Source organism: Microtus pennsylvanicus, chromosome 2 (assembly GCF_037038515.1).
Source record: "Microtus pennsylvanicus isolate mMicPen1 chromosome 2, mMicPen1.hap1, whole genome shotgun sequence".
In the NCBI taxonomy this organism is placed as follows: Eukaryota; Metazoa; Chordata; class Mammalia; order Rodentia; family Cricetidae; genus Microtus; species Microtus pennsylvanicus.
This window is the reverse complement of record NC_134580.1, coordinates 62,257,383-62,284,456: the sequence shown is the minus strand read 5'-3', so window position 1 is coordinate 62,284,456 and position 27,074 is coordinate 62,257,383. Positions and strand designations below refer to the sequence as shown.

At 43.2% G+C, this 27,074-nt stretch overlaps 1 protein-coding gene across 4 annotated transcripts in view; it reads right to left on the bottom strand.

Moving 5' to 3' along the window:
- Positions 1-27,074, bottom strand: part of Ubr5 (ubiquitin protein ligase E3 component n-recognin 5) — a 110,052-nt gene that overhangs the window by 60,266 nt on the left and 22,712 nt on the right. For 2 of the 4 annotated variants that reach the window (XM_075961160.1, XM_075961157.1), the window contains exons 2-9: positions 16,792-16,836; positions 16,106-16,187; positions 15,737-15,813; positions 14,827-14,946; positions 9,931-10,120; positions 9,621-9,780; positions 8,934-9,083; positions 6,157-6,368 (exon numbers count right to left, since the gene is read on the bottom strand). In XM_075961160.1, coding sequence (XP_075817275.1) covers positions 6,157-6,368; positions 8,934-9,083; positions 9,621-9,780; positions 9,931-10,120; positions 14,827-14,946; positions 15,737-15,813; positions 16,106-16,187; positions 16,792-16,836 — 1,036 coding nt within the window. The remainder of the gene's footprint in view (positions 1-6,156; positions 6,369-8,933; positions 9,084-9,620; positions 9,781-9,930; positions 10,121-14,826; positions 14,947-15,736; positions 15,814-16,105; positions 16,188-16,791; positions 16,837-27,074) is intronic. The other 2 variants (XM_075961158.1, XM_075961159.1) reach the window with 1 other exon arrangement.

The window sequence follows — 27,074 nt, the reverse complement described above, 5'->3', positions numbered from 1 at the left end:
GGGGAAAGACATGTAATCGACTAGGATGCAATTATATATAAAAACAAGTAATGAATGTAAATAACATAATTATTTTAATATAAGAACAATGACTGAACCATAAAGTTGCCCAGAAACCTCAAAGCAGAACATGCAGTAAAGAACCTTCCTTTGTCAAGGGCTATAAACAGGCTAGGCTTCAGAATACACAAGAGAGCACTGACCTCCATCTTTCTGCATCTGCAACCAACCATTTCAAGTCACCTTAAAGATGGCGTCAAAAGATACCACCCAAAAGAATTTACATTCTTTGAGTCAGCCAATCCTCTGTTCCCTAAGCCATGGGCACTGGAAGGCCACCCCCCCCCCCCCCCCCCCCCCGCCTTCCTGGCAGGAAGTGCACCACATCTTACCTTCCCTATCTCATTCTCTCCTCTCAGTCCTTTAGCTGAAATTTAATTTAACAGTTGGGCGGTAGTGGCGCATGCCTTTAATCCCAGTACTTAGGAGGCAGGGGCGGGTGGCTCTCTGTTTGCTGCCAGCCTGGTTTACAGAATAGTGAGTCCAGGACAGCTAGAGCTACACAGAAAAACCCACTCAAAAAACAAACAAACAAAACCACAACAAACTTAAATATAATGGAATGGCATCAGCAGAGGGGAGCCCAAAATCTAGGTCCACTTACTAACATGACTTGATTTCAATTACGTTATTTCTCTAAAACCATTCTTCACATCTGAAATAAATATTTTAATAAATATCTGGAAGAGGGTGTGAACTAATATAGTAGGCACAGGACCTACTATAAAACAAATGCTTGGTCAGATTCAGCCATGACTACGCTGCTGGACCCAAACAACAACAGTTCCCAGACACAGGCTTCCTGCATCCCCACCTCTGTGTTACAGAATGAAAGCTCTTACCACCTCCTGTGTGCAGAGAAAGACCTCCTACCTTCTTTGAAGGGCACACACACAGACAGGCACACAGAACACAGCCCTTCGTGTGCCCCTTTCCCACAACAACCGTTAAAACTAGTCTGTCTTTTAGTCTGCCTTGTGGCAAACTGAATTCTCACTTAACTGCTTCTGAAACAAATATAATAGTCCTTCCAAGCGCCAAATGGATAACCTATCTGTTTCATCCATCTACCCCTTCGAACTCTACAAGCCAGCCACGTATGCTGCCACACCCTCTAAGTCCTAATGCCCAGGGATAGCCTGGGCTACACAGCTGCTTTGTGTCCTTTCTCCAATTCCCTCACACACTGTATGTCCTCCCAGATTGCATCACTGTCCCCTTACATTCCACCTTCAGCCTCAGTAGCTCTATCAACTAGCACACTAAGCATTGAAATACAAATCCCTGGTTTACCTGCAATACTCTCTAAAAGGAAGCAAGGATATAATAAACTTATCTCAGTACAGGCTTATGCATACATCTTAAAAGAGAGAGAGAGACAGAGACAGACAGAGAGAGAGAGAGACAGAGAGAGACAGAGACAGAGAGAGAGACTCAGAAGAAAGTAAGTCACACCCAAAAGCACAAGTATGAGCTTCTCAAAGAGTCGCAGAAACTAAGACATACCCAAGTGTAGGTATGGCTTCCTTAAGCATCATCTTCCACAAGAAGATACTCCCACCCTCATAGGTGGTCCCTGCCTCCACTAATGAGCCCATCACCCACTGTGTACTCTTGGGATCCTTCTCTACTCTTCTTTTTCTCTCATCATCTAGCAACCAGTCCGAGAGTGGGTCTCCCTCCTTGGCCCCCACTATTCCTACTTTGGTTAAGGTCTTCACAGTCCCCCAACAATCCTGCCATGATCACAACTGACCAGATGTCCCCTTTCCTGCTCCTTTATGATATCAATAGTGTCACTTACTTAAACACAGACAAAAACCTCACCAACCTCATCACAGTAATTTCCTAGAGACTCTTTTGGACCATTAGTCACCAAAGATCAAGTCTTCAATTGCTTGGCAAGTTGACTTCAGCCATCTACAATATACTCCGCCCAGCGCACCACTTCTACTTCCTGGGCTACAGCAGCAATTCTGTGCGCTCACTGTTCTACAAGCATACCATGAGCTCTCGGGCACCATCATGGTCGATGCTCACTTACTACCTCAAAACTGTTTCAGCATCAGTGACGCCTCTCTCCTATCAGTCCCCACGGGAATCTCTCCACACCTCAGGACAGTGCAGACGATAGTGCTGACACATCACACTCCAGCAAGTGCTTCCCAGTGAGCTCCTACTGTGAGTTCTACAGACTTCAGGCCAGTGGACACACGCGCTGTACGGTGCAAAAAGCACATCAACCAACTGCGCAGTGACCACGGAAAACTGATTCCAACACCTTACAGAAATGTTCTCCTGCGGGCTGCGCAGCCCAGACAAAACACCCGAACTGCAGAGGGACAGTGACAAGACCCTCTCGGAACTGATTGTTACTCAAAAGACAATAGAATGGCTTCCAAGCATGGCAGCCCACTGTTCACCACCTGGGCTGATGTCACAGAACCTGGAAATCTGCTATGGGTGATGTTGATGAACGGTACAACAACCAGCCTAGGGAAGGGACGGGAAAAAAAATCCCTTGTTCACATGTCGCTAAAACTAAGCTAAAACTACCATGAAGAAAAGGGCCAGCATCAGCAGTCGGCTGCCCTGCCCTGCTCCACCTCTTTCTTTCCTGTGCTCTGTGTCGTCCTATCTCATCTTACTCACCTCAACAAACTGCAGTTTACACATTTGTAAGCCTTGTTTTTGTCTTGTTGGCCTGGTACTTGCTGTGAAGCACAAGCCAATCCTGAACAAACGGCAATCCTCCAGAGAGCAGGGATCGTATGTGTGTGCCGTCACGCCTAAATGGAGCTAACTTTTAATGGACGCTTTTTAGAAATGTCAAATTATCAATAAAACATTTAAACTTCTAGAACTCATATGCATCCACATGAAAACCATTAAGATGAGGCAGCACAGTCAATAAGCATGTTCCAATAGTAACTTCTAGTCAGAGCCAGGTACCGCAGGTCAGCCTCTCTCAGCACCTTCAAGAGATAATGCACACAACTTCGTGTGCACAGAGTTGGTAGGAATACAGGTACTTAATTCCCCTAAACTATCTGAAAACATATCCAGGACATAAGTGTTAGTTAAGTGCTGATCTGATGGTCCCTTCTCAATACCCCCAGACAGCCACCACCATCAAGCCCTGCCTGGCAGCTCAGCAATGAGGAGTGGAAGCATCCTTTAAATGTATTGTCAAAACCAAAGCAAAGCTTTTACTTTAGTGAGGCTATTTATGGGGACGGGGGGGGGAGGGGTATATGAAACACCTTTGCGGTTTGCACAGGATGCTCCAGCATTTTACAGTAGATGGCCACCATGATTGAGCAGACTCAAACGTCTCATCTCCTAGAGCTAGAACCAAGTCAGCTGATGCCTACTTATTTAACTGCTTTCCAGTGGTAGTTAGATCTCTAGACATGCATGTGCATGCGCGACATTATATAAAGGTCCTTTCACACCATCTTCCCATGCCAAGGATCTGTGATGACCAACTGTATTCAGCTTTTCTTTTTTGAATACTCTACATTAAAGTGAAATCATACAGCACATATGCTCTAATTGTTTCAGGTGCCTTCCTCTAACTCTAACCCTTTTGTGACAAACAGGAGATTCTGCTGACTACCCCAATCCCCGTGCACGCATCAGCTACGGTGGCTCTGTCCCCTTTGGGCACACACTCCTCAGAGAGTCTGTAGTCCACTGACCTCTATACACAAATGGAGGCTGTGGCACCCACAGGAATAAACATAATAAATAAGAAAATGAGTCTAAAAATGAAAGAATGTGAATTAGGAATTCCCTGAAATTAAAAAATGAGATATTAATTTTTTTTTTTATCTCAAAAGAGACTACTTTCTATTTAAGGGACCCTGCCCAGGCTCTGGCCTCCTTGCTAACTGTACCAATATCGAGTCATGTGAGCACTGCTAGAGTGCTCAAAGTTTATAGCAACTAAGAGGACAGGGCTGAAGAGATGGCTCAGTGGTTAAGAGCTCTGCTTACTCTTCCAGAGGACCCAGGTTCAAGCCCAGCACTAGTACGGCATCTAACAACCTTCCAACACCCTCTTCTGATTTCCAGGAACACCAAACACAACAGACACAAACATACATGCATAAAAATATTTGATATACATAAAACATAAAAAATGAATATAGTTCAAACACAAACTATAAAATTCTGATGACTATAGTATACAAAATTAAGACTACCTTTTCAAATACTGAAATATAGAAATACATTATCCTTTAATCCAAGCACCATGAGTTCGAGGCCAGTCTAGTCTAAAGAGTGAGATTCAGGGCAACCAGAGCTACATAGAGAAACCCTGTTTCAGACATAGATAAATATATATACAGACAAACAGACAGACAGACAAATATTTTAAAACATGCAAAAGCTATCAAATTCACATTTCAAGTATTAATGTCTAAGTGATTATAATCTGTATCTTGTAATAGACTTGAAGCTTCACGAAAGTTCCAGTTTTCAATACAGTCCCGTACCTAGCAAAGCAAAGGCCTCTAGCAGCAACCAGTCAGCGCACACCCGACACACACTCTCCACCTGCTCTGGTTCTCAAGCGTTAACTCCAGCACAACATTCCCAACTCTCTTGAGCTGGGGACCCTGAGTTCTCAGCAGAGGGCAGTTGCTGCAGCTAACAACTGCATCCCAATCCTGTTTATCTCTGTCTCTGTGGCCTATACACTTCCTGTAGCCCCTCTCCTGCCTTCCCCTCCTCGGGAATCACAACCCTTAACCAATCTGGTGAAAACAAAACAAGTAACAGAGCTCTAAGGACCCAGGCAAGAGAAATGAGAACAATAATGTCTGAGCCCCCACAGTTGGAAGAAAGGAAGGAGGAGGGAAGGGTCAAAGAAAGAGAGGGAGAAGGGGAGGGCAAGAGGAAAGCAAGAGGGGGAAGACAGCAGGGAGGGAAAATAGGAGAAAGGGAACAAAAGGAGGGAGATGGAGAGGGGGAGCTACTGATGGCTTAAACACTACCACAGGAGAAGGAAGGTGGCTAAGAAAATACAATTCAGGGAAAGCATGCTAGCTGCCAACAATAGCAGCCCAAAGACAGGCAAAGTACATGGGCCCCTCTTATATTCAAGTTTCCCATGTGAACTAAGTAGCAAAAAATACGTTGGCTGAATTAAGATTGATACTAATTATGGGAAAACATAAATATAGAAGGTTGAATATTTCCCCAAATCTGAGTTCAAAGAAATAAAAGATAAAACTCAGATCAGACTCTCCATCTGCTGGTGACTAACCTCCAAGATGCCCCCACACCCTTTCCCCTCATAAGACAGGGTCTCATGTGGTCCGGCCTGGCCTTCAATTCCTGCTTCCTCACCTTCCCAAACACTAGGGTCAGAGGTGTGAACCAGAAACTCAAGTTTATTTACGCTTACGACTTAGTCCACTCACTATCTGGGGAATTAGGGGAAGGAGGACATGGTTTTTTATGAGTGAAGAACATGGATGCTAAGAACATCTGTAAAGGCCTTTGAAAATGGACTGACCGCTGAAGACAGTGGAACACATACCACAGCAGACTCCACTGTGGCAGAGGTGACTGCAGAGACAAGCCCTACGTACACTCGAGGGCTTACTTGGTGTTCTGTTTTCCTAGGCCCAGTGTCACAGATCAAAGGGTATGTCAGAACACACTGTCATGAAATGAGAGCCTCATCCTGTTCTAACATGCACACTGCTTCGGTGACCAGAGACTGTCCTGTAGAAACTAGGGTCCATCTGGCATATCAAATTCAGCAAAGTACATCTCTACCAAAGAATATAACGATTATTTTAATTATCCCCAGGAAAAATGTCCCAGAGGATAAGTGCTCATGTGTGGCTGGAACTATCTCCCCAACTTCTCTGATTCACTCAGCAAGCAGCAGCACCACTGGACGAGCAGTCCATGGCTTGGGCAAAGCTCCAGAAGATGCTTCTAAAACAAAAGGCAGATGAGCACTTTAAAAGTGCTGCCTCTTTCAATAGCCCCGCAAACAACAGGACAAAACGGAAACTCTCTACGGAGGGACGGTTGTTAGGAATCTACTTAAAAGTACAAACTTTTCCCAAATACCTTATCAGGCCACCACTGTAAATCTTCCCCCAGGGACACCGGACTTTGGACGGGTGTGTTCTTCTTATCCGGGTTTGGCTCCCCTTCCTTGCTGGTAGAGCCCCTTTCATTATCGAATGAGGCTCCGTCAAGCCACCTTCGCTCCCGCAACCGTAGAACAGATTCTCGTTCCCGCAAAAGCTCAGAGTCTCTCTCTAAGGGAAGAAGGAGAACTGGTATGCAATCGGGTCACACCAGTGGGATAAAAGTAAGCCACTCTCTAGTACACACCCTGCAGGACGCAGCTAACAGCACTTCATCTACTCAAAATGCATACGATCAATATCTAATTAGGCTGACATGCAACATTCAAACATTGACCCTTCAAGTGACTAGATAAAGATTATACGCTAGTGTTTTTTCAAACTATGCAGAGGCCGTCTGATGTTTTTGGAGTAGAATTATTCCAAGTTTGGTTGGGTGGCTTTTTTTAATGGATTTAAATATTCTAGAATTATTTTCTTACTTCATTATTCATATGAAATTCATATTATATCATTAGAAAAACTTAGTATAAGAGTCTTTGGTTTATAAAATAGAGTTTCAAAACATTAAATACAAGTACACCAACTGGACTGGCTAATTATATCAACACGACACGGGCTGAGTTATCTAGGGGAAAAAAAAAAACAAAAACATGGACTACCAGACTAGTACATGGGATTTTCCTGAAAAGTGGCTGGTGTGGAAAGGCCCAGTCCTATATGGGGCTGTAAGAAGGCAGGTTCTGGATGCTCTAAGAAAGTAGACTGAGCAAGCCATGAAAAACAAACCAGCCGCAACATCCTCCTTGGCTCTCCCGCCACACATGAGTGCTGGGCCTCAGAGACTGTGATGTAGTAGTAGTTCGCACTGAAATAACCTTTCTCCTCCCTGAAGGGCTTTTGGTCATGGTGTTTTATCTCAGCAACAGAAACCCTAGCTAAGGCACAAACCAAGAGTGTCAAATGTAACAAATGTTACAAATCCTCCAAATCCTGGAGGTTTGTTTGCTCAATGAACAAACAGAAAAGCTTAAATAGGCTGAATTATGTTTCGATAAAGAAAAAACTCAAGTCTTTGTTAAAGATAAATTTATAAGATGGATTTATCATGTTGGATAAATCATTTTAAATGTTTTGAGAAACAGACAGGCGTTTTTGTTTTGTTTTTTGTTTGGGTGTTTTTTAAGGGGAGAACCTTTCTAGATAAATCTTTCTGTACTATCCCTTAAAATTGGCCTCAAATTAACTTAAAGCTACAGCTACATTTTTGGATGTTTGTAGGCTACGTTTGAAAATCGTCCAAAGAGCCAGATGTGGTGTCAAACACCTGTATTTTCATTTCCAGCACTTGGGAGAGGCAGGGGAAGGTGGATCATTGATTTCAATGACAGCCAGGGCTACACAAAGAAACCCTGTCCTGAAAAATTAATAATATAGTAAAAAGAAACCTTTTGGACAATACATAGCTGAACCACATCAACTGCTGCGTGAGGCTAGGCATGTCACGCAAGGCAAACCACTTGCCCAGCATGTGACAGGCTTTGGCTTCAATTTCCCAATACCACTAAAACAACATAGACTGCCACACTGCCCAAGTCAACAGTGGTTAGTACAGCTACTTCATGATTCAAACAAAAATATCTACACAGAATGAACTTAACAAACAGATATTTAGGAGTTGCTAATGTCAGAAAATATGTGTTTCAAAATTCAACACACGGCCCTGTTAAAGCGGTAAAGTCTGCGCTGCGACATGTGTTCATGTGAGAGGTGACAGCCACAGCCGACACAGTCAGAAACCAGTATCTGCAGAGCAAGGCCATCCTTAACAGAGCACGGCATCTTTTCCACTTTACTAATTATTATAATTTTGGCTTATTTTGTCTATTATTTAAATCAAGCAGTTTTGAACTCTGGAAAGCAAAAAAAAAAAAATTCCCTGAGTAATAATATAAGCTAACGTAGCTCCAAACCTGCACTACACCTTTAGAGTAATAATGTAAGCTAATGTAGCTCCAAACCTGCACTAACACCTTTAGAGTAATAATGTAAGCTAACATAACTCCAAACCTGCACTACACACCTTTAGAGATTTTAAACCGTAATAATGTAAGCTAACGTAGCTCCAAACCTGCACTAACACCTTTAGAGTAATAATGTAAGCTAACCTTTAGAGATTTTAAACAGTAATAATGTAAGCTAACGTAGCTCCAAGCCTGCACTACATACCTTTAGAGGTTTTAAACAGTAATAATGTAAGCTAACGTAGCTCCAAACCTGCACTACACACCTTTAGAGGTTTTAAACAGCACATTAATAAGGCAAATATGTCTGTCCGTTTAGTACCAGTCAGTCCTGCTCAGTTTTTCATTTTAACTCGTACGTCTGCTCAGCATTTAAAATGAACACTACTGTGTTGTTTTTAATCAACAAACTAAGGAGATTTTCTTTTTCTGAATGCTGCATGTCACTGTAAACTAGAATTCTGCTTTCAGTTAGATCAAAATCTATCTTTCTAGGTAAAAATATACTTAGGCAAGTCATAGCCTTTGGTTTATTTTATACAATAAAATCCTCTCTAAAATTCTATCATGGCACTCCAAAATACAAAACCTAGTTTTAAAGTCAAGGCTCTCAAGCAAACTGAATGCAGTGACTTCACCCTACTATCATATCTGAGCTCAGATACAGCCGAATTTACCACTATCTTTCCACATAGCCAACCCACAAATCAAGAAATAAATGCAAAATTACCTCGAGATGAGCCTAGCCTAGAAAGTGATGAACGGCGAAAAGAAGGGTAACCAAAATAGCTAATGTCCTCAGAAAACATGGCATCCGCATCAATAATGACACTTGGGTGGGCGGAGTGAATGTCAGCATCAAGAAGAGACATAAGATCTTCTACAAATAAAAACAAACAAATATAAGTTAAGACGCTATAGATAATGTATCTGTAGACCACTAAAGATCTCTAAAAATTAAAATACATTAATTTCAGAGACTGTTTTCACTGCAGGATCTAAAAAATAAAATTAACATTATGAACACAGATCTTAAGAACTAGAAAACATGTATAATTGCTGCAGGCTCTATTTAGTAAATTAAAGACCACTGTTAAGATACTTAATGATGCAATAAAAACAAAATACACACAAAATATAAATGCAGTTCAGTAAGTACCAATGTTCAGTAATGACATTTAAAAACAACAACATCCCATATGTCAGGCAGGGATAAATCCATGCAATATAAACATTTGTTAATTAGGATCTAGCACAAATCCAATGGATGGTTATAAAGGAACTTTATAATCAAAGCGCACAGCCAAGAGCTATCCACCACCTTCCAAAAGACACATAGTCAGCAGTTAGCCCTTAAAATTCTAGTGGTCAGCCAGAGCAGCAGCAGGGCAGGAGAAGTGTGAGAGGAGGCACCGACCTCCAGGAAGGTAGGATTCACTGGCGGTGTCGTCCCCATCGTCTCCATCTTCATCGTCTCGGCTGAGTAAATTATTTACAGCAAGGTTTACATCAAGGTTTGTCCGTTGAAGTTCTCGAATAATGACACTTCTGGATTTGCCTTGTAAGACAACCTGGGCCTAAAATAAACAAGGGACAGTGCTGTGCTTTCTATTATTACTAAAGTCAGCTTTCTAAATCAGTAAAGAAAAAGTCGCATTTTTCAACTCTTCAGGGTTAGGCCCTCACCTCCCCTTCTTGCCTTTGTAGGAAAGGTTCTGCCAGCATACCTGTGAAATCAGCTCCTCGGGGATGACAGATGCTGGGATAACTGGCTGGGGCTGGCTGCCCAGGAGCCCAGACCCCCGATCCCGTCCTGTGCGGATGACTCGAGTCTGTCTCCGGGAATCGCGAGCTCCAGCAGATGACCTCCCAGAGGAGCCTCCTCCACTCCCGCCCACTCCAGAACTCCAGCGGCTCCTGCACATGGGATGATTTGTGAACTTACAATCTTCAAACAACTCAAAGATATAAAGCTGAGTCACACTGTTGTATGTTAGCTATTTAGTTAAAATTTGGGAATAAACTATAAAATAACTGTCTGATTTTATAACACGTAAATATAAATTTACTTTTAAACAATAAATACAACATCTTTCCATCTTTGTTCAAGACCTGCATACAGAGGCAGGCATGGCAGTGTTTCCCTGTGACTCGGGAGATAGAGAAGTCCAGCCTGGGCTACATACTGTGACCTTACCCAAAACAAAAGGGGTAGGGGCATGTCTGGGGACTTAGTTAAGCCCGTGAATAAACAGAGTCCCCAGATTTTCTTAGCCAGCCAGCCTAGCTAGTAGGTGAGTCCCAATTCAGTGCCCTGCTGCAGGAACTACAGGAGAGTGACCATTAATACACACACACACACACACACACACACACACAGAGGGATGCACACACACCCACATCCATACCACAAACACCCACATATACGTGCAAAAAGTGGGAGAAACATACCAAGATTCGAAAAAATATATTAAGCAGAGTAACTTTATGTCGCAGTCACCTGTGAGAGTGTCTAATGTCTGAACCTCATTCCTAATTTCATCTAAAAATGTCCAGTTCGGTAAATAATCTTTGTGATCAATGAACACAAAAGAAAGGAATTGCTATTTCTACCAAGTAATTTCTGCCACTTTCCCTTAAGCAGGCACTAGGAACCTGATGGGATAGACTGAGCTCACACATGTTCATCTCACATGTGTCACAGACTAAAACCGTCAAGAGGTATAAAAATGAAACGCCAAGACAGAGGACCAGGGAAGAAAGTCCGCCTACAAAGGGATCTGTGTGTTTGCCTCTGGCACCAGGAGCTTCAGTTCACTGTAACGGTGTCAGCTGACACGGGAAGCTCTGCTCCAGGAACCCCTGTACTGAGGTGAGTCACCCACGACTCCAACTGTGGCTACAGGGATTGCCCACTCCATCTAACCTATCAGAATTCAAACTGAGTATCTGCCCCAAACCCTCATTTCTCCTAAACATGCTTTAGACAAAGATTAATGTTATGCTAAGCATATAGCACCGGGTAACAAGACAGTAAGTACTGAATGTGTAATACCTTTTATCGATAATAGAGTTACAATTTTCTTAAATATTAAACTAAAACATAATGGAAAAGCGTGACTCTGCTCTGTAAAATTATCAAATCAATGCTACAATTCTAACCCAGCCATACAGCACTCAAGATTACACAAAAGGGCTGAAAATCACATAGTGTGCCCATAGCTTCACACCAAGTGTAGTCCAAATAATTTGTAAACTATATTTTAAAGTATATATTTTTGTTTGTTTAAAGAAAAAGAGTCTGAGAAACTTTCCACTTAAGAGAAATGGAAAGAAAAATAAATATCACAGAATCCTACATGGCATGCTGGAAGTAAAATACCACATTAGATAAAACTGAGTATTAAAGAACTCAACAATTAAGAGTGCTTCCCCTGCAAGCATGAAGAGCTGAGTTCAGAACCCAGCCTACATAAAAAGCTGGGTATGGTCCTATGTACAACGGTCAGCCCAGGGATATGTGGGAAGAGGCAGGGCAACCACTGGGACTCCGTGGCTGCTAGCTTGGATGAACATAGGGCTCCATGTTCTGGAAAGAGACCCTGCCTCAAAGGAGTAAGGCAGAGAAAGGAGACAGCTGACAATCTCCTGTCTGGGCATATGCACAGGTACAAGCACCAGCATACACATGCTCACACACCACATGTGATCCTCCACACCCTCAAACATCCGCTTTGTCAGAGTCCTGCTATGTACCATCTTTCCTACCTGGCCAGCTTCAACCTACAATTTCCAAGTATCTGCTTCACTTTTCAATCCAAAACCCATAGTAAATGATTAGTTCAGCCGGGCGGTGGTGGCGCATGCCTTTAATCCCAGCACTCGGGAGGCAGAGGCAGGCGGATCTCTGTGAGTTCGAGACCAGCCTGGTCTACAGAGCTAGTTCCAGGACAGGCTCCAAAACCACAGAGAAACCCTGTCTCAAAAAACCAAAAAGAAAAGAAAAGAAAAGAAAAGAAAAGAAAAGAAAAGAAAAGAAAAGATTAGTTCAGACGAAATCCCCAAGGACTGTAGAGTCCAAGCCAGTGAAAGGCAGCTTATAGCCCACCTATGTATTAAATGACAACAGCAAAGACTTTTGACAGCCACAGCTCCTTTTTTAGCCTCACTATTAAGTTAACAAGTTAATTATAACTCTCTTCTCCCAGATAAATGAACTCTTACTTCCAACCTGGTTCAAAGTGAATTAAGAAAAACAATAGGAGATTTTTGAAACATCTCACGATATATACATTAAGTAATTATTAATGGGAGAAAACAGCAAGGCAGTCTTTAGTCCAAACTGCTGAACACAAAAACCAAAGGAAAAAAGGTCTTAAGATGACCAGTGAAAATAAACGACCACCTCTCAGATATCCTGCTGACAGGGAAAAGAAACAGCGTGATTATCCCAAAGTCTTTCGAACACACACTGAAATGGAAACCGTTCAGCTCAAAGTGAGCTAGCCAGATCTCTAGGGAAGAGAGGACAGGGTCCAGGAGGACACTCTCGCTCCTACTCCACTATACCCTACTCAACGTTTGTGGTTAATGAGATCCCTTTGCGAACTCAAGATTTGTCTGTCCTCAATTCTCAAACGCCATACATTTCAAACTCTAAAGCATGTGTTAACGAATGGATGAATAGGGAGAGAACAAATCAAAGAAAAGCACATGCATACTTGACTGCAAAGTTTGGTTTTCAGAGTAACCTGTCACAATCTCACATTCCCATTGAACAGACCAGGTCTCTGCAAACCTGATGAAATCAGGGGTGTGAATGCCGCTTTGCCACACTGACCAGCAGCTCAATATCACGGTGAGGTGTCAGGGTCAAGCAGGGAATGGTAGGGAAGAGTGGTCAACTGAGGGTCAGCTCAAACATGAGCAATTCTCTCTGCATTTCAAGTCTTAAAACTAGTCACAGTCCTCTTTGGAGGTTTTATCCAAAGTCAAATAAATGTGCTAGTCAATATTACTGTATCTGGGGCATGTTTCATCGGAAAATTCATAAAATTCCACCACTCTATTTGTCCTTCTGTCATAGATATTATAACTACCTTTAAACAATTAAAAGAATTAAATCAGGCAGACATCTGAGCAACATAATTAACAGGCTATCAATACACATCAGCAAGCCTGTGAGCAACTGCATGCACGCACAGACACACACACCAAATATAATAATATAAGTAATATAAGCCACTGGGCAGAAAGACATAAAACAAAAATTTAAAGGAGGGAAAGAAACTAATCAGAGGGAGTTCTTCCTTATAGTTAAATATTAAAAAAAAGATGGAATTTTAAACTGCTAGCCAATGCTACAGTAACAACTAACACATGCAATCATCAAGGTATTAAAATCGATGTGCAGAAGCTTGAGGAGAAATCAGATAGTCACATACTTGAAAATGTTTTCTAGTTTTGGTTTTTTCCACAAAGTCCATGTGAATGACTAAGGGGGAAGAGTGTTTGTACCAGGGGCATCATTTTCACCCAACAGCCAGAAGTAACCTCAGCCAGCCCAGCCCTGTGAGACCCATCAATATCCCATGCCACTGAAATGGGAAGGGAAGGACCGGGCTGTTCCCGCCCAACTGCCTGCTCTCGAGTCAATTGGAGTGAAAGGAGAAGCAGATCCAGACACAGTGCACGTGCACTGTAACAAGCTCCTTAACCGCATCCGGGGCTAAAAAAACAGAAGGGCTAAGGAGCTGCCCTCACCAAGAGACTAAAGAAGCATGGCACCCAAATCCTACAGGGATCGCTACTGAATCCTCCTCCAGAGAAAGGATCCTAAAAGCACAGCTGAGAAAATGGGGATGAGCTGTGGACCAAACTTTTTTTTTTTTTTTGCCTTTTCGAGACAGGGTTTCTCTGTGGTTTTGGAGCCTGTCCTGGAACTAGCTCTTGTAGACTAGGCTGGTCTCGAACTCACAGAGATCCATCCACCTGCCTCTGCCTCCCAAGTGCTGGGATTAAAGGCGTGCGCCACCACCGCCCAGCTACCAAATCTTAAGTCCTTGCTTCAGAACTCTGCCCAAGGAAGAGCTGATGTGGGGAAGCTGAGTGGGAGGGTCCTCCTTGCTCTGCAGCCCAGACTGACCTCCAACCCCAGACCCTCCTTGCCTTGGCCTCTCAAGCTCTGGAGCTGTGAGGGTTTTAAAACCAAATTATTTCAGAAGTAAAAATAAATTAAAAACCTAAGATTAGGAATAAATGCCACTATAAAAGTGAAAACAAAGCAAGATAAGCAAACTGTTTCTGTGAGGGTCACACCTAACTAGCTAGGCTTTGGGTGTCAACACAGAGGGGCTCTGAGGACTACTCAACCCCACTGTAAGTAATCAAGAAGGAGCCACCAGTGGGAAGCAGAGTTCAGCCATGCCAATAGACTTGCCATGCAGAATCTCAACTCAACGAAGAAATGTTTGTTGTTTGACACGTACTACAGATAACAGTTGATTTCCTAAATAACTGTATCCTTCCAGATTTAATAAATGAAATCATTTTGCTCTTGTATTATTTTCAGAATTCTTCAGCACGCATTATGTGAATAGGGCTAGCAACTGGACACAACTTACCCCAGAGTGTTGCCTGCCAGCCTGCCCAGAGTCTCAGAACCTGAGAGAAACCATGGGGAGTCACTTGTCCTGCCAGGCCTAGAAGTCCTCCCTGCCCCCGAGCTGCTATTCAGTTTTGACCTAGGAAAAATCAAGAGATGAACCTTCATAACACAGCCCAGGCTGCTGGGAAGATACCTCCAGGCTTCCCCGCAGGAACCTGTCCAGTGTCTGCCTGCCCGACAGGTACCCAACTCCTGCCAGGTAGGTATGCTGGCTACTCCTACTAAAATGTGTGCCAGGTGGCAGCTGCCCAACACTCACATTCCTTCCTCGTAGAACCAGTTGTCAATTTTCACATGGAAATGAATAATAAATAGTAAATTTTCTTTACATTTTAAAATCAACCATGTTTTTCTTGGAAATGATCAAATAGGAGCCGTATCTTGGGAAGCACCCTTTATTGCACTGTAATTTTTACAGACCGAAATCTGAAGGGGAAAAAAACTTGACAGCTTTCAAAGTGCTTTCCTTCGTTTGTCCCTAGCGATAAACATGACATAAGTCATTTCAGTCAGCCAGGCGCACCAGCACGCACGCACGAACCTGTACTACCTTCTACTTGGGAAGCCAGGGCAATAGGCCATCTTGAGCATGATTCAAGACCAGCTTCGAATGTGGTGCAAGACCTGGGCCATCTCCTACCCCAGCAGATCATTTTTTCTGTCATGCCTTTTTTTTTTTTTTAAATCGTTTGAGGATAATCAAGATCAGAAATCGGTTTTCTGAAATATTGTATTAAATACAAAATACAAGACAGGGATGTAGCTCTGTAGTAAAATGCTTATTTACGATATACTATGCTCTAGGTTTGATCCTCAACACCATAAACACACACGCATTTGCACATATGAAAAAAAAAAAGTCTTACCCATCATTATTATCAGGTTTACCCAATTCCAGTCTGTCTGGTTGGACTGAAAAACCAATCCTACAAATTCTGCCATCCTAAAAGAAAAGAAAATATATAAAATTCTAAAAGAGAAGACATTAAAGTTTCAACTTACTCAGTAATCAGATTCTGCTTTCCATGACTGTCAGCTCAGAGGAAAGGAAGCCCCTCCCTCCAGAGGAAGCCCACATCTGGGTTAAGGACCACAACAGCACAAAAGCCTGGGAACAGTACAGCCTGACGGGCTGCAGGGTCAGCACTGCCCAGTCCTCCTCCATACCTACTGTTTCCTTGATTAAGGAAGCATGAAGGCACAGGTGACTTCACTGCTTCACTTTCATTCCTCACCTCAAGAAGAAAGGCAGCGTGATTCGGTCCCACAACACACTGTTCAATGGTAGCCTGCTCCAGGACATTCAAAGGCGGGTGGCTAGGAAGAAGGAAAAAAAAAAACATGCAAGTGAAATTGTTCTTAATTGAAAACAAAAAGAACTAATTCCTAAACATCCACCATAGAGTCACTGCAGTTGGGTAGTAAGCCAAACTGTTTACAAATCAGCGTTAACGGAAACTGTAACTTAATAAAAGATGTGGTGGCACAGCCTTTACTCCCATCATCTCTGTCTGTGAGTTCAAGGCCAGCCTGATCTACATATCAAATTCAAAGACAGACAGCCAGGGCTACATCGCAAAGATTCTTAATCTAATCTAATTACTTTTTTAAAATTTATTTTATGTGCATTGGTGGAGGGAGTCAGATCCCCTGGAACTGAGGTTAGATAGTTGTGAGCTGCCACATGGGTACTGGGAATTGAACCTGTGTCCTCTGGAAGAGCAGCCAGTGCTCCTAACCACTGAGCCCAGTCCTCTAATCTAAATCTTAATCTAATAAAACCATAATAACCACATTAGACTACGGTATAAAAAAATGGACCCTTTTCCTAATAAAAGGCTACAGCTCCATTGGTAGGACAATTGCTTAGCACATCCAACCACAAAAAATTGCTAAACTTAAAACATTTTAAAATTCTTACCTGTTCAAATTGTACTTGTTCAGCTTCTCTGAAACTTCCCGCAACCTTGAAAAACAAACACCAAGTGTTAATAAAGTCTGGTACTGGTCCTGCATAAACAAGATGGCTCTGACACACCTGCACCAGTCCTGGGACACACAGAGCAATCACAAGCGGGTGCTGCAATCCTTCCCCTTCCTAACCATCCACAGCTCCAGTGTTACCATGCCAACCCCATTCCTAACCATCCAGAGCTCCAGTGTTACCATGCCAACCCTGTCCCTAACCATCCACATCTCCAGTGTTACCATGCCAACCCCATTCCTAACCATCCACAGCTCCAGTGTTACCGTGCCAACCCTGTCCCTAACCATCCACAGCTCCAGTGTTACCATGCTAACCCCGTTTCCAGACAGGGACAAGGAGGCTTCTAGAGTTTTCATAACTGATATCAGCAGCAAAGCTGGTCCCTGAGCAAATGCCTAATGGAAAACTCATTTATAAACCAGGTGTAGTGGAGCGCACCTTTCGGTGGAGCAGGCAGATCTCTGTGGGTTTGAGACCAGAGCCATGAGTGTGAGGCAGCCAGAACTCCCTACCTTGCTGACATGGAATGAGCGCTGTCTAAGAAAGCACACAGACATCACGAAATGAAAATAACTGGGAAGCACAAAATTCTGTCGAGTTTAGCACAACGGTGTCTTCCCAAAGCCTAGTCTCAGTTCTCATGGCCTGTGACAAGAGGCTGAATGGCACACCACGGTATCTGTACAGGACAACACATCCATTTCTAAAGGAATGTTGCTATACATGCTTAGAAAACACTCTGGGCTAGGTAGGTGGCTCCGTGGGTAAAGTAATTGCCATACAATCACCAGGACCTGAGTCTGGATCCCCAGACCCCACATAAAAGCCAGACTTGGCAGTGTATACCTTTAATCCCAGTGCTGGGGGGGGGGGGGGGTACAGGGACAGATGACGCCCAGGAGTTCACTCATCAGCCAAATGTAAAAGAAACCAAGAGCCCACGTTCAATAAAAAAACAATCAAAAATATGGAGAGGCCAGGAAGTGACACGCTCCTTTAATCCCAATACTTGGAAGGCAGAGGCAGGAGGATCTGTTAATCTAAGGTCTAACGGGTTTACAGAAGATTCCAGGACAGCCAGGAGCACATAGAGACTGTCTCCAAACACACACGCACACAGCAGATGAGGAGCCAACATGAGCCTCTGGTATGCATACAGATGCACAATCCTCACAGGGCTACATAAGAGAGATAATAACTTGTGCTGTACATTATAATTTGCCTGTTTCCCTCAAAGACACAGTCCGGAATTAATACAAAATGTTATCAGCCTAAGGGAGTAATTTTATAATGTACAATATAACCAAACAGGCCGGGCGGTGGTGGCGCACGCCTTTAATCCCAGCACTTGGGAGGCAGAGGCAGGCGGATCTCTGTGAGTTCGAGACCAGCCTGGTCTACAAGAGCTAGTTCCAGGACAGGCTCCAAAACCACAGAGAAACCCTGTCTCGAAAAAAAAAAACAAAAAAAAACCAATATAACCAAACAGAAATGTTCAAGAACTCATCTCTTCAATTGTTACCTACATAACTGTCCAGTCTTTTAAAACTTTCTTAGAAATAATTTTTATATAGATAAACTGAGAATTTCAGAAAACACTATGAAAAAAACAACAGGTCATAAATCAATAGAAGATCTATGAAACTGCTGATCTCTAAAAGTAAGGATGAAATCAAACTTTAACCACTTGTACAAGCTGCTAGGGTTTAAAAAGCTTCCAGAAGAGGCTAAAGAGATGGCTTGAAGAGATGGCTTCTCTCCCAGAGGACTTGCGCGGTGCTCACAGCCACCCCATGCCTTCCCGACCTCACGCCATGTGTACTCGCTACAGGCATACACAAACACAGGCAAGTACTCAGACAATAAAATAGGGAATTATGTGAAAGGTTTTTAAATTAAAATAAAAGCCTACAGAGGTTGTTGCACCCGTAGGTAATGTTCTAATTGCTGCAGTGAGTGACTAAGTTAGATGGAGGAGTCTGTCAACCTACCCTGCAAGTGCAGAGTGGCCGACTACTGGAACACACCGTTGTCAAGCATGCACAATAACCAAGGCATACCTGGTGGTTAAATTTTTCTGTTGGCGCTTTCATTTAAAACAAACAAACAAACAAAAAAACAAATACCGGTGAATTCTTTCTCACTACCAAAATTGTGGGTGCAATTTGTGCCATCACCCCTAAAAAAACCCATCTCATTTTCCCAGCCCAGTGGTGCATTTACTTTCTTTCTTTAACAATGTGTCCCCTCGGTTCCAGGAGGGCCAGCTTTCCCCCTCAACTCCAGTTTGCTCAATTAGAAGGCACATTCTGTTTCAAACAAGATTAAATACAAGAATGGAATTCAGAGCTCTGAGGAGGCTAACTAGAAGATGAAGGCCAAATAGACAGAGCTGCGCTCCAGAGTGGCAGCAGCCTTCAGGAGACCTGATTGTACCAGACCCACCTTCACACAGACTTCCCCCACACCACAGCCACGACACACAGAAAGACATTTGTTCACTAGCACAGGAAACCAACTCTTTTCATTACCATGTCTTTTTCATTAGTTCAAAATATACAAACCAGCAGAGTGGGTCAAACTTCTTTCAAAATTGGACGATAATAAAAATTTAAAATTAAATTTGTCAGTGATTTTAAACAGTATTTCAGGTAGATGCTTATGGGACTAAACTTAGCTTTGAGGATGTCAAAATGCCAGAAAATAATTTAATAACACATAAACTCAAGAGCAAATTACAGACTACCAAAGACATAAAAAAAATGGCTCCTGGTATCAGTTAAATTTTTTAATCTTAAAATTCACATTTTAAGATGGCCAGTAAAGCCAGGGCATGGTGGTGCACACCTATAACCCCAGCACTCTGGAGACAGACAAATACATCTTTGTAAACTCACTGGATTGGATTACAATGAGTGCGAGGACAGCCAGAGACTGTGAGACCATATCTCAAAATACAAACAAAAATGGCCAGTGAGACAGTTCAGAGGGAAGGGAGGGCACTTGCTACACGAAGCCTGATGCCGTGAGTTCAATCCCCGGCACCAACACAAAACCGAACAACACCAACTCCAAAGTTGTCCTGACTTCCACATACATGCCTTAGCGTGTAACCCAGACAAAAAAGGACAGGTCTCCACAGTCCAGTATAGTAGCAAATGCTGGCAATTCCAGCCCCCAGGAGGCAGCGACAGGAGGCTCAAAACCAGCTTGAGACCAAACTAACCTGCATAGTGAGTTCCGGTGCAGCCAGAGGTGCAAAAGCAAGATAGTCACACAACAAATGAAACACTTGATGTTTTTTTAACCCGTAATTAAAGCTAGGTGAAGTATGGCTATGTTCTCAACACTCTCAGGAAGCCAGCCTGAGATACAGACTGAGTGCCAGGACAGCCTGAGTACATAAAAAGATCCCAATTCAAAGGAAAAAGGGGGGTAGGAACCCATAATTAATGTCCTAGGTTCACCTGACATGCACACCAATTTGTGGAAGTAACACCGAGTGCACACACAAGTCTGAGGGCTTCCCGCAGCTCGTCCACGCAGGTTCTCATCTATGTGAGGAAGGCCCATTAGTCAGTCCTGGGTCTTTTCAGGCTCGGAATTCTTACAAATGCATAAAAAAGCAAATGTATCGGTGTATTAAACATATGCAATGTCAATGAAAAGCAGCATTTACTGGGGGCCATGAAAGGATTCAGCAGGTAAAGGAACATGCTAAGCTTGATGACCTGAATTGGATACCCAGAGCTCACACGATAGAAGAACGCCAGTTCCTTCAAGCTAATCCTCTGGCCTCCACAGGAATGCCATGACATGTGTGCACACACACAATAAATATTTTTTAACGAATGAAATAGTATCTAATATATCAAAATCATACTGATCTGAAAAATTTCATATACAAATAAATTTTACATAATCACCTAGAATCTTCCTCCCAATTATCAACTTAATTCATTAACTCAATCCTAAAACATATGTAACATGACAAGGAAACCTTCAGCACAGAGTGGGCTCTGCTTAGGAGCATCTGCCTCTCTTTGCGGCCGAGCGCAGATCACAGGACCACATACCCACCCAGCAGACCCACTAAAACTGCTAGTGCACCAGCTTCCAATGCTTAAGGACACAAGCTAGACTTCTCACAGCAACAAAACAAAAGCAACATTTCTTTCTTAAAAAGCCAAATTTCACTCACAACTACATATCTTAAACCTCAACTTAGTAGCAGACTTAACAGTAAGCCTGTGAGGTGGCGATGACACACAAAAAATGTGGAGGCGTGATGTTGATCTCTACTCTCCATACAGTACATGACACACGGACAAACATACCCACGCATGCATGTTCAGTTTATTAAATCAAGCAAATAAATAATGAAAAATAAATACACAAATGCAAAAAAATAATAATTGCCCATCCTTCTCATGAACAATCACAGAAATCAACCAGAACCTCCTGGCTATGTACTTTCAAAATGCTTTTCAAAGGCCAGGAGCGCGGACACACTCCTTTAATCCCAGCACCAGGCATGGGAACACATCCCTAATCCCAGCACCAGGGAGAGAGAGGCAGGCAGATCTCAGAGTTGAAGCCAGCCAGGTCTAGATTACCAACTTCCAAGGCAGACAGTCAAGAAAAGTGGGTGGGCATGCTGAGCAACTGAGCTCATATACTGTAGCAGTGAGCAGAGTGCCCTTCACTGCTTCCAGTTTGGAGACAGCCCACACAGAAAGACCACCCCTGCCCCAAGAAAGGCCATTTCCTCGGTGGTGTGTATACTGATCAAAGTCTTCTAATCTCTCTTTGCTCGGTAACAGGCCTGTCCACATTTTCTCTCTTTAAATTGATCGGACATCATTCTAACCCTTTTACCTCCTTGCCTACCCAAAGAGAACCGTGCTCAGTAGCAAACATCCGACATTACTCTCCAAAGACCTCGAGTCACACAAATGAGGGCTTTTAGAGAAACTTCCATGCCCCCCTTTGAACCACTGCTCCCAACTAGGACTTAAACTTGCTCTAACACTTAGGAAGATGGCAGTGCCGGCCTATCAAAGACTTTCACTTTACCAAGCAAATGATGTAAGACACTCACCCTAGATGCATTCAAGATGAAAAAGAAGCTTCTAGTACTGTAAATATACTATATGATGCATGTTTTTAAAATGCCAGTCTTTGTCTTCTAAAATGATTTCCAACTGAAACTTTAAAGATTTCTACAAAATGAAAATGACAAAATTTGGGTTATAAAAACTTTCTACAAACTGGGCAGTGGTGGCGCACGCCTTTAATCCCAGCACTCGGGAGGCAGAGGCAGGCAGATCTCTGTGAGTTTGAGACCAGCCTGGTCCACAAGAGCTAGTTCCAGGATAGGCTCCATAGCTAGAGAAACCCGGTGGGGGGGGAGGGGCGCACCTTCTACAACCTACAATAGAGAAATCAGTTCTTTCCGGAATCTAATTTCTATGGTTAGATATTCCTATTTAATGGTTCAGATTTAATGTCAGAGATAATATAAAATGAGACACAAATCCCGCACAACTGTGCATTTGAAAGACAGACGCCCCTGGGAGAGTGAGCTCCAAACACACAAAAATGAGTCATTTTCTTTTAAACCGAAAATCAACCTTGCTATTTTTGACTCCACTCAAAACAGGAAAAGGGAAGAAGACTCATGCCAGACGACAAGAGGAGATTTGGTAGAAAAGAACAAAGATGTGGCCTTTTTACACATTAAGTTTTGATAGCTTTGTAAATCCTGGTTCATCTCACTTCTTTATTTTCCCCTCCCTGACAGGGTCAGAGCAGCTCTGAATGTTCTTCTCACTATGTAGACCAGAGTGGCCTGGAATTCGCAAAGATGCACGCACCTCTGCCTCCAGAGTGCTGACATTAAAGGTGTGTGCCTTCACTCTCAGCTTCACCTCATTTTAAACAGTAAACTATACTGTTTATTCCTACACAGGAACCAAAGCATGTCAACAGCACAAGGTAGCTCAGCCACCCAGCCCTGCACAGAGCACACTGGCTTTCCTCGCACAAGCCCCATCCAGTCCGAATACCGACAACCTCATTCCCAGGAAAGCCCCTCCAACTGCAGGTTGTGTACTCAAACCCTTCCTGGTCTGCTGTGAACTCTTATGGAAAGTCTCACAACTGACACTTCACAACATACTCTGACCCTGACACAAACATAAACAGAAATAAAGTATGGTAACGAAACCCAACTACTCAGTAGTACTAAGATACCTAAGGAGACTGCACACCTGACCACAGTCAGAGCTGAAGAGCTGAGGAAGAACCACAGGCTGGCTTCTTGCTGCCCTGGGTAAGCTTTGTCCGTGTTATGAGGGAAGACAGCTCCGCTGCACACAATCCTGTCCACTACCACACACACACACACACACACACACACACACACACACACACACACACACACACGTGCGCGCGCGCGCGCACACGGCTTGCTTTAACCTCACAGATCTGAAACAGCTTCTCGTCTGTTAAGTGGAAATTTAACCATCTGTCTGAAAGAGGTGCTTACAGAAGGATTAGAAGTGATTTTCTTACATATATTGGAGAGCCAATCACTCAAACATTCAATAGACAGCAGCTATTATCAATGCTGTAAATTCCTATTTTTCATCCTTGGAGTGTGTGCTATGTTGCAGCTTCTAATCTGCCCCAGTGCCAAGCTAATAGTCTGGTGGGCAGGAATCTGAGGAGCCAAGGAATGGTCAGAATGAGATCCTGGAGACAGGAAGCTGCGCTACTCAGTAACCCTCTGTCCTTACGCTTAGACCCTTCTCAGGAAGAGTGGGTTTGTGTTTGCTTGGTTGGTTCCCCCCACATAATGTTTCTAATCCTAGCTCTTAAGAAGCAGACAATATAACCCAACAGCCTTAGCTTGCCACAGTTCTTCAGATTACACTCACGAACTATTTTTTCCAACACACTCCCCCAGCCTAGCAGAGCAACTGTACCCCCAGAGTCGTCTGTAACTCGACTACTGGAAACCACCCACCTCAACTCCACACTAAGCCAAGCACTGTCCTAAGCCCCATGTACCTACTGCCTGCTTCCTCCACAGCCCACCTCACTGGTACTCTAGAAGGAAAGCCCCACACCATTAACTCCCAAGTCCTCAACAGCAGACACTGAACATGTTTACTGGCCACATGCTGATCCATGCCCCGGCTCTACACCCTTCATGATTTCAAATTAGTCAAGACCTAGCTTGTTGCTTTATTTCTTTTTCAAAAACAATTTTAAAGTTTATTAATTTTATTTTATGTATGAGTGTTTTGTCTAAGTGTATGTCAGTGTACCACATGCACGCCTGGTGCCTAGGGAGGCCAGAAAAGGACAGGTAATAAGTCCCCTAGAACTAGAGCAGATGGTTGTGAGCCATCCTGAAGACGCTGAGAATCACACCAAAATCCGTTGGAACACCAGCATAAGTCCTTAACCACTGAACTCTCCAGCCCAACCTATCCCTTCATCAATAATAATTTAAAACACTCCTTAGGGGTACAGAGAGACAGCCCAATGGGTAACAACACTTACTCGGCAAACATGAGTTTAAATCCTCAGCAGTCACAGAGCGCCAAGCAGAGCAACATATGCCTGCTAATTCATGTAGGACAGACAGACACAAGTGGATGCTGGGAGTCTGATGACCAACAGTTTAGCCAGCACACTTCAGGCTCGGTGAGAGACCCTGTCTTAGAGAAGTAAGGTGGAAGGCTATACCCTACCACACATCTTAGAACCAAAGGAACGGTAACCTGCGAGGTAACACTTTGGAGGATACAAGCTAGTTCAGCTGCTGCTGCAACAGCGAGTCCTTTTCTAGATAATGACAGTTAGTGCCTCCCACAAGAAAACACTCAGTACTGCTTCACATGATGAGAAACTCTCAGTCTCGTCCACTCAGGGGTCAGTCTCTCCTCCCACAATCTGGACTGTTCTTAGGGAAATGAGCCAAAGGGACCAAAGTGGAAGCAGGAAAAGGGAAAGAGAGCTCATTCAGACACAAGTCCCAGGTAAACACACACCTAGACTACTGCGTACAGATGTCTGCTTCCATGACCTGATCTGATAGCAAAGAGCTTTAGCTTTCCACAGTGAACTGCATGCACTGTCACCGGACACTTTCTGGTGGCAATAAATACATTATATTCTAGCTTCTAAACTGAACGAAATTATGAGCATTTGCAATAAAAATTACACACATCAAGCTCCGTTGGTTTCTTGAGGCTCAAGAAATGCTCAGCAGTTAAGAGCACTTACTGAGGAGACCACCGCCTGCCCATTTACACTGGATTTCATCCCACAGGACCACACTGCCAGCTCAAAACTTTAAGCAGCCAAAGTGATTCTAACATTAACTAGGTCAAGGACTGGCTGCTCCGAACCATCATAAACATACAAAGAATTCTCTGAAACATTCATGAGCATAAAAGCCTGTGTAGAGCAATTACGAGCATGCTTCATCTCAGGAAACCGGTGTAGTCTCGGCCCTCAAAAACTCAGTCCACAGCCTTACTAAAGCTTCTTCTGCAAGACTGACAACAGCAATCTGATTAACCCTGCCCAATTCTTTGTTCCCCACTCTGAACCCGAACAGGACGCAGTCTAGTGAGATCTTAGGAAGCTGGAGACACTCTTTAAGAGCTCGGCGACCACGTCTTCTCCAGATCTCTACCCCAGAACCATGGAGGAATACACAGACCAGACTTCCTCGGAAAGAACAATGACAACCATCATGTTATTATTCTCTTTAGCTAAACAAAAAGCCCACTTTTCCCATCATTTAATCAATTGAACAGCACCCCATCCCCAGGATCTCACTATGTAGCTCTGGTTGTCCTGTACTTCACTATGTAGACCAGGCTAGCCTCAAACTCGGCCTGCCTCTCTCTGCCTCCCACCATGCCCAGCCTAAACAGATCTTTTTAAAGTAGTCAACATGAACAACAACACCCAACCTAAAGTTGTATTATTTTAGAATATTAAACATTTATAAAGCAAGATCATTCTTTTTTAAGACAACGCCTCAGACATCAAGGATGTCTTTGAATTCCTGTTGCTGCTCCCTCCTCCCCCACATGCTGGGATTAGGGGTATGTGCCACAAACGCAGCTCTAGCTGCATTCTTAAAACCAAAATAATATTGCAGCAGACAGATCTTAGGCAGATCTTTTTCAGTTAAAATCAACCTGCCTTTATGAAGACCGCAAGGTATTTCCGTAAGTTTCCCTTCTCTAACATAAGTGGTTCTTGTTGGGCATCTTTTCCCACTAAAAAGGGCTACTCAGCCAGGCAACTGGTGGTGCACGCCTTTAATCCTCTGCCTCATAAGACAGAGGCAGGCAGAGCTCTCGGGAGTTGGAGAACCAGCCTCGTCTACAAAGCAAGTTCTATTAGGACAGCCTGGGCTGCACAGAGAAACCATGTAAGAAAGGAAAGAAAGAAAGGAAAGAAAGAAAGAAAGAAAGAAAGAAAGAAAGAAAGAAAGAAAGAAAGAGAAAAAGAAAGAGAAAAAGAAAGAGAAAAAGAAAGAGAAAAAGAAAAGAAAAGGACCATTCAAGCAAGCTTATACTCAAACCACCAGGAACCTTAAACCCCTAATGCAGAAAGCCTTCCTCCCTTTAGTATATTCCAGCATACAGAGCACATCAAGAAACAAGTGCAGCTTAACTGGACCAGAAATAGATCCCCACCCCAACACTAACACTTAGAGAATTCTAAGATTTGATGTTGTTTATGTAAATTTTCTAAGATATCATCTAAACACAGTCAGGGTAAAACACAGCTAGAAGAATAAACATTAGAATCAATCAACCCACCCATCTTCCTGTAATCAAATCATTATTATCTTGGAATAAGAATCTCTCCTCAGAAGTCTAAGCAAATTTGAAAATAAAATACAAGCACATGATTGACAAAAACTGTAAAAAGAAATATCAATGTATTTATTTCATAGATGTCAATCTCATTAACGGGAGGGCAGAGGACAGCCGCGGGGCCACACTGTCTTGACTTTATTTCACAAAGCTCAAGGCAATACCACAGAAGAAGTCCAGCACTCTCAACAGAGAAAACATGACAACACCTGCCCACCCGACACAGAAGAAAACCAAGTACTTCAGTAAAGGGTACTTAGACAAAATGTAAGCCTTGACTGCAATTCTTTTCAGCTTAAAGAC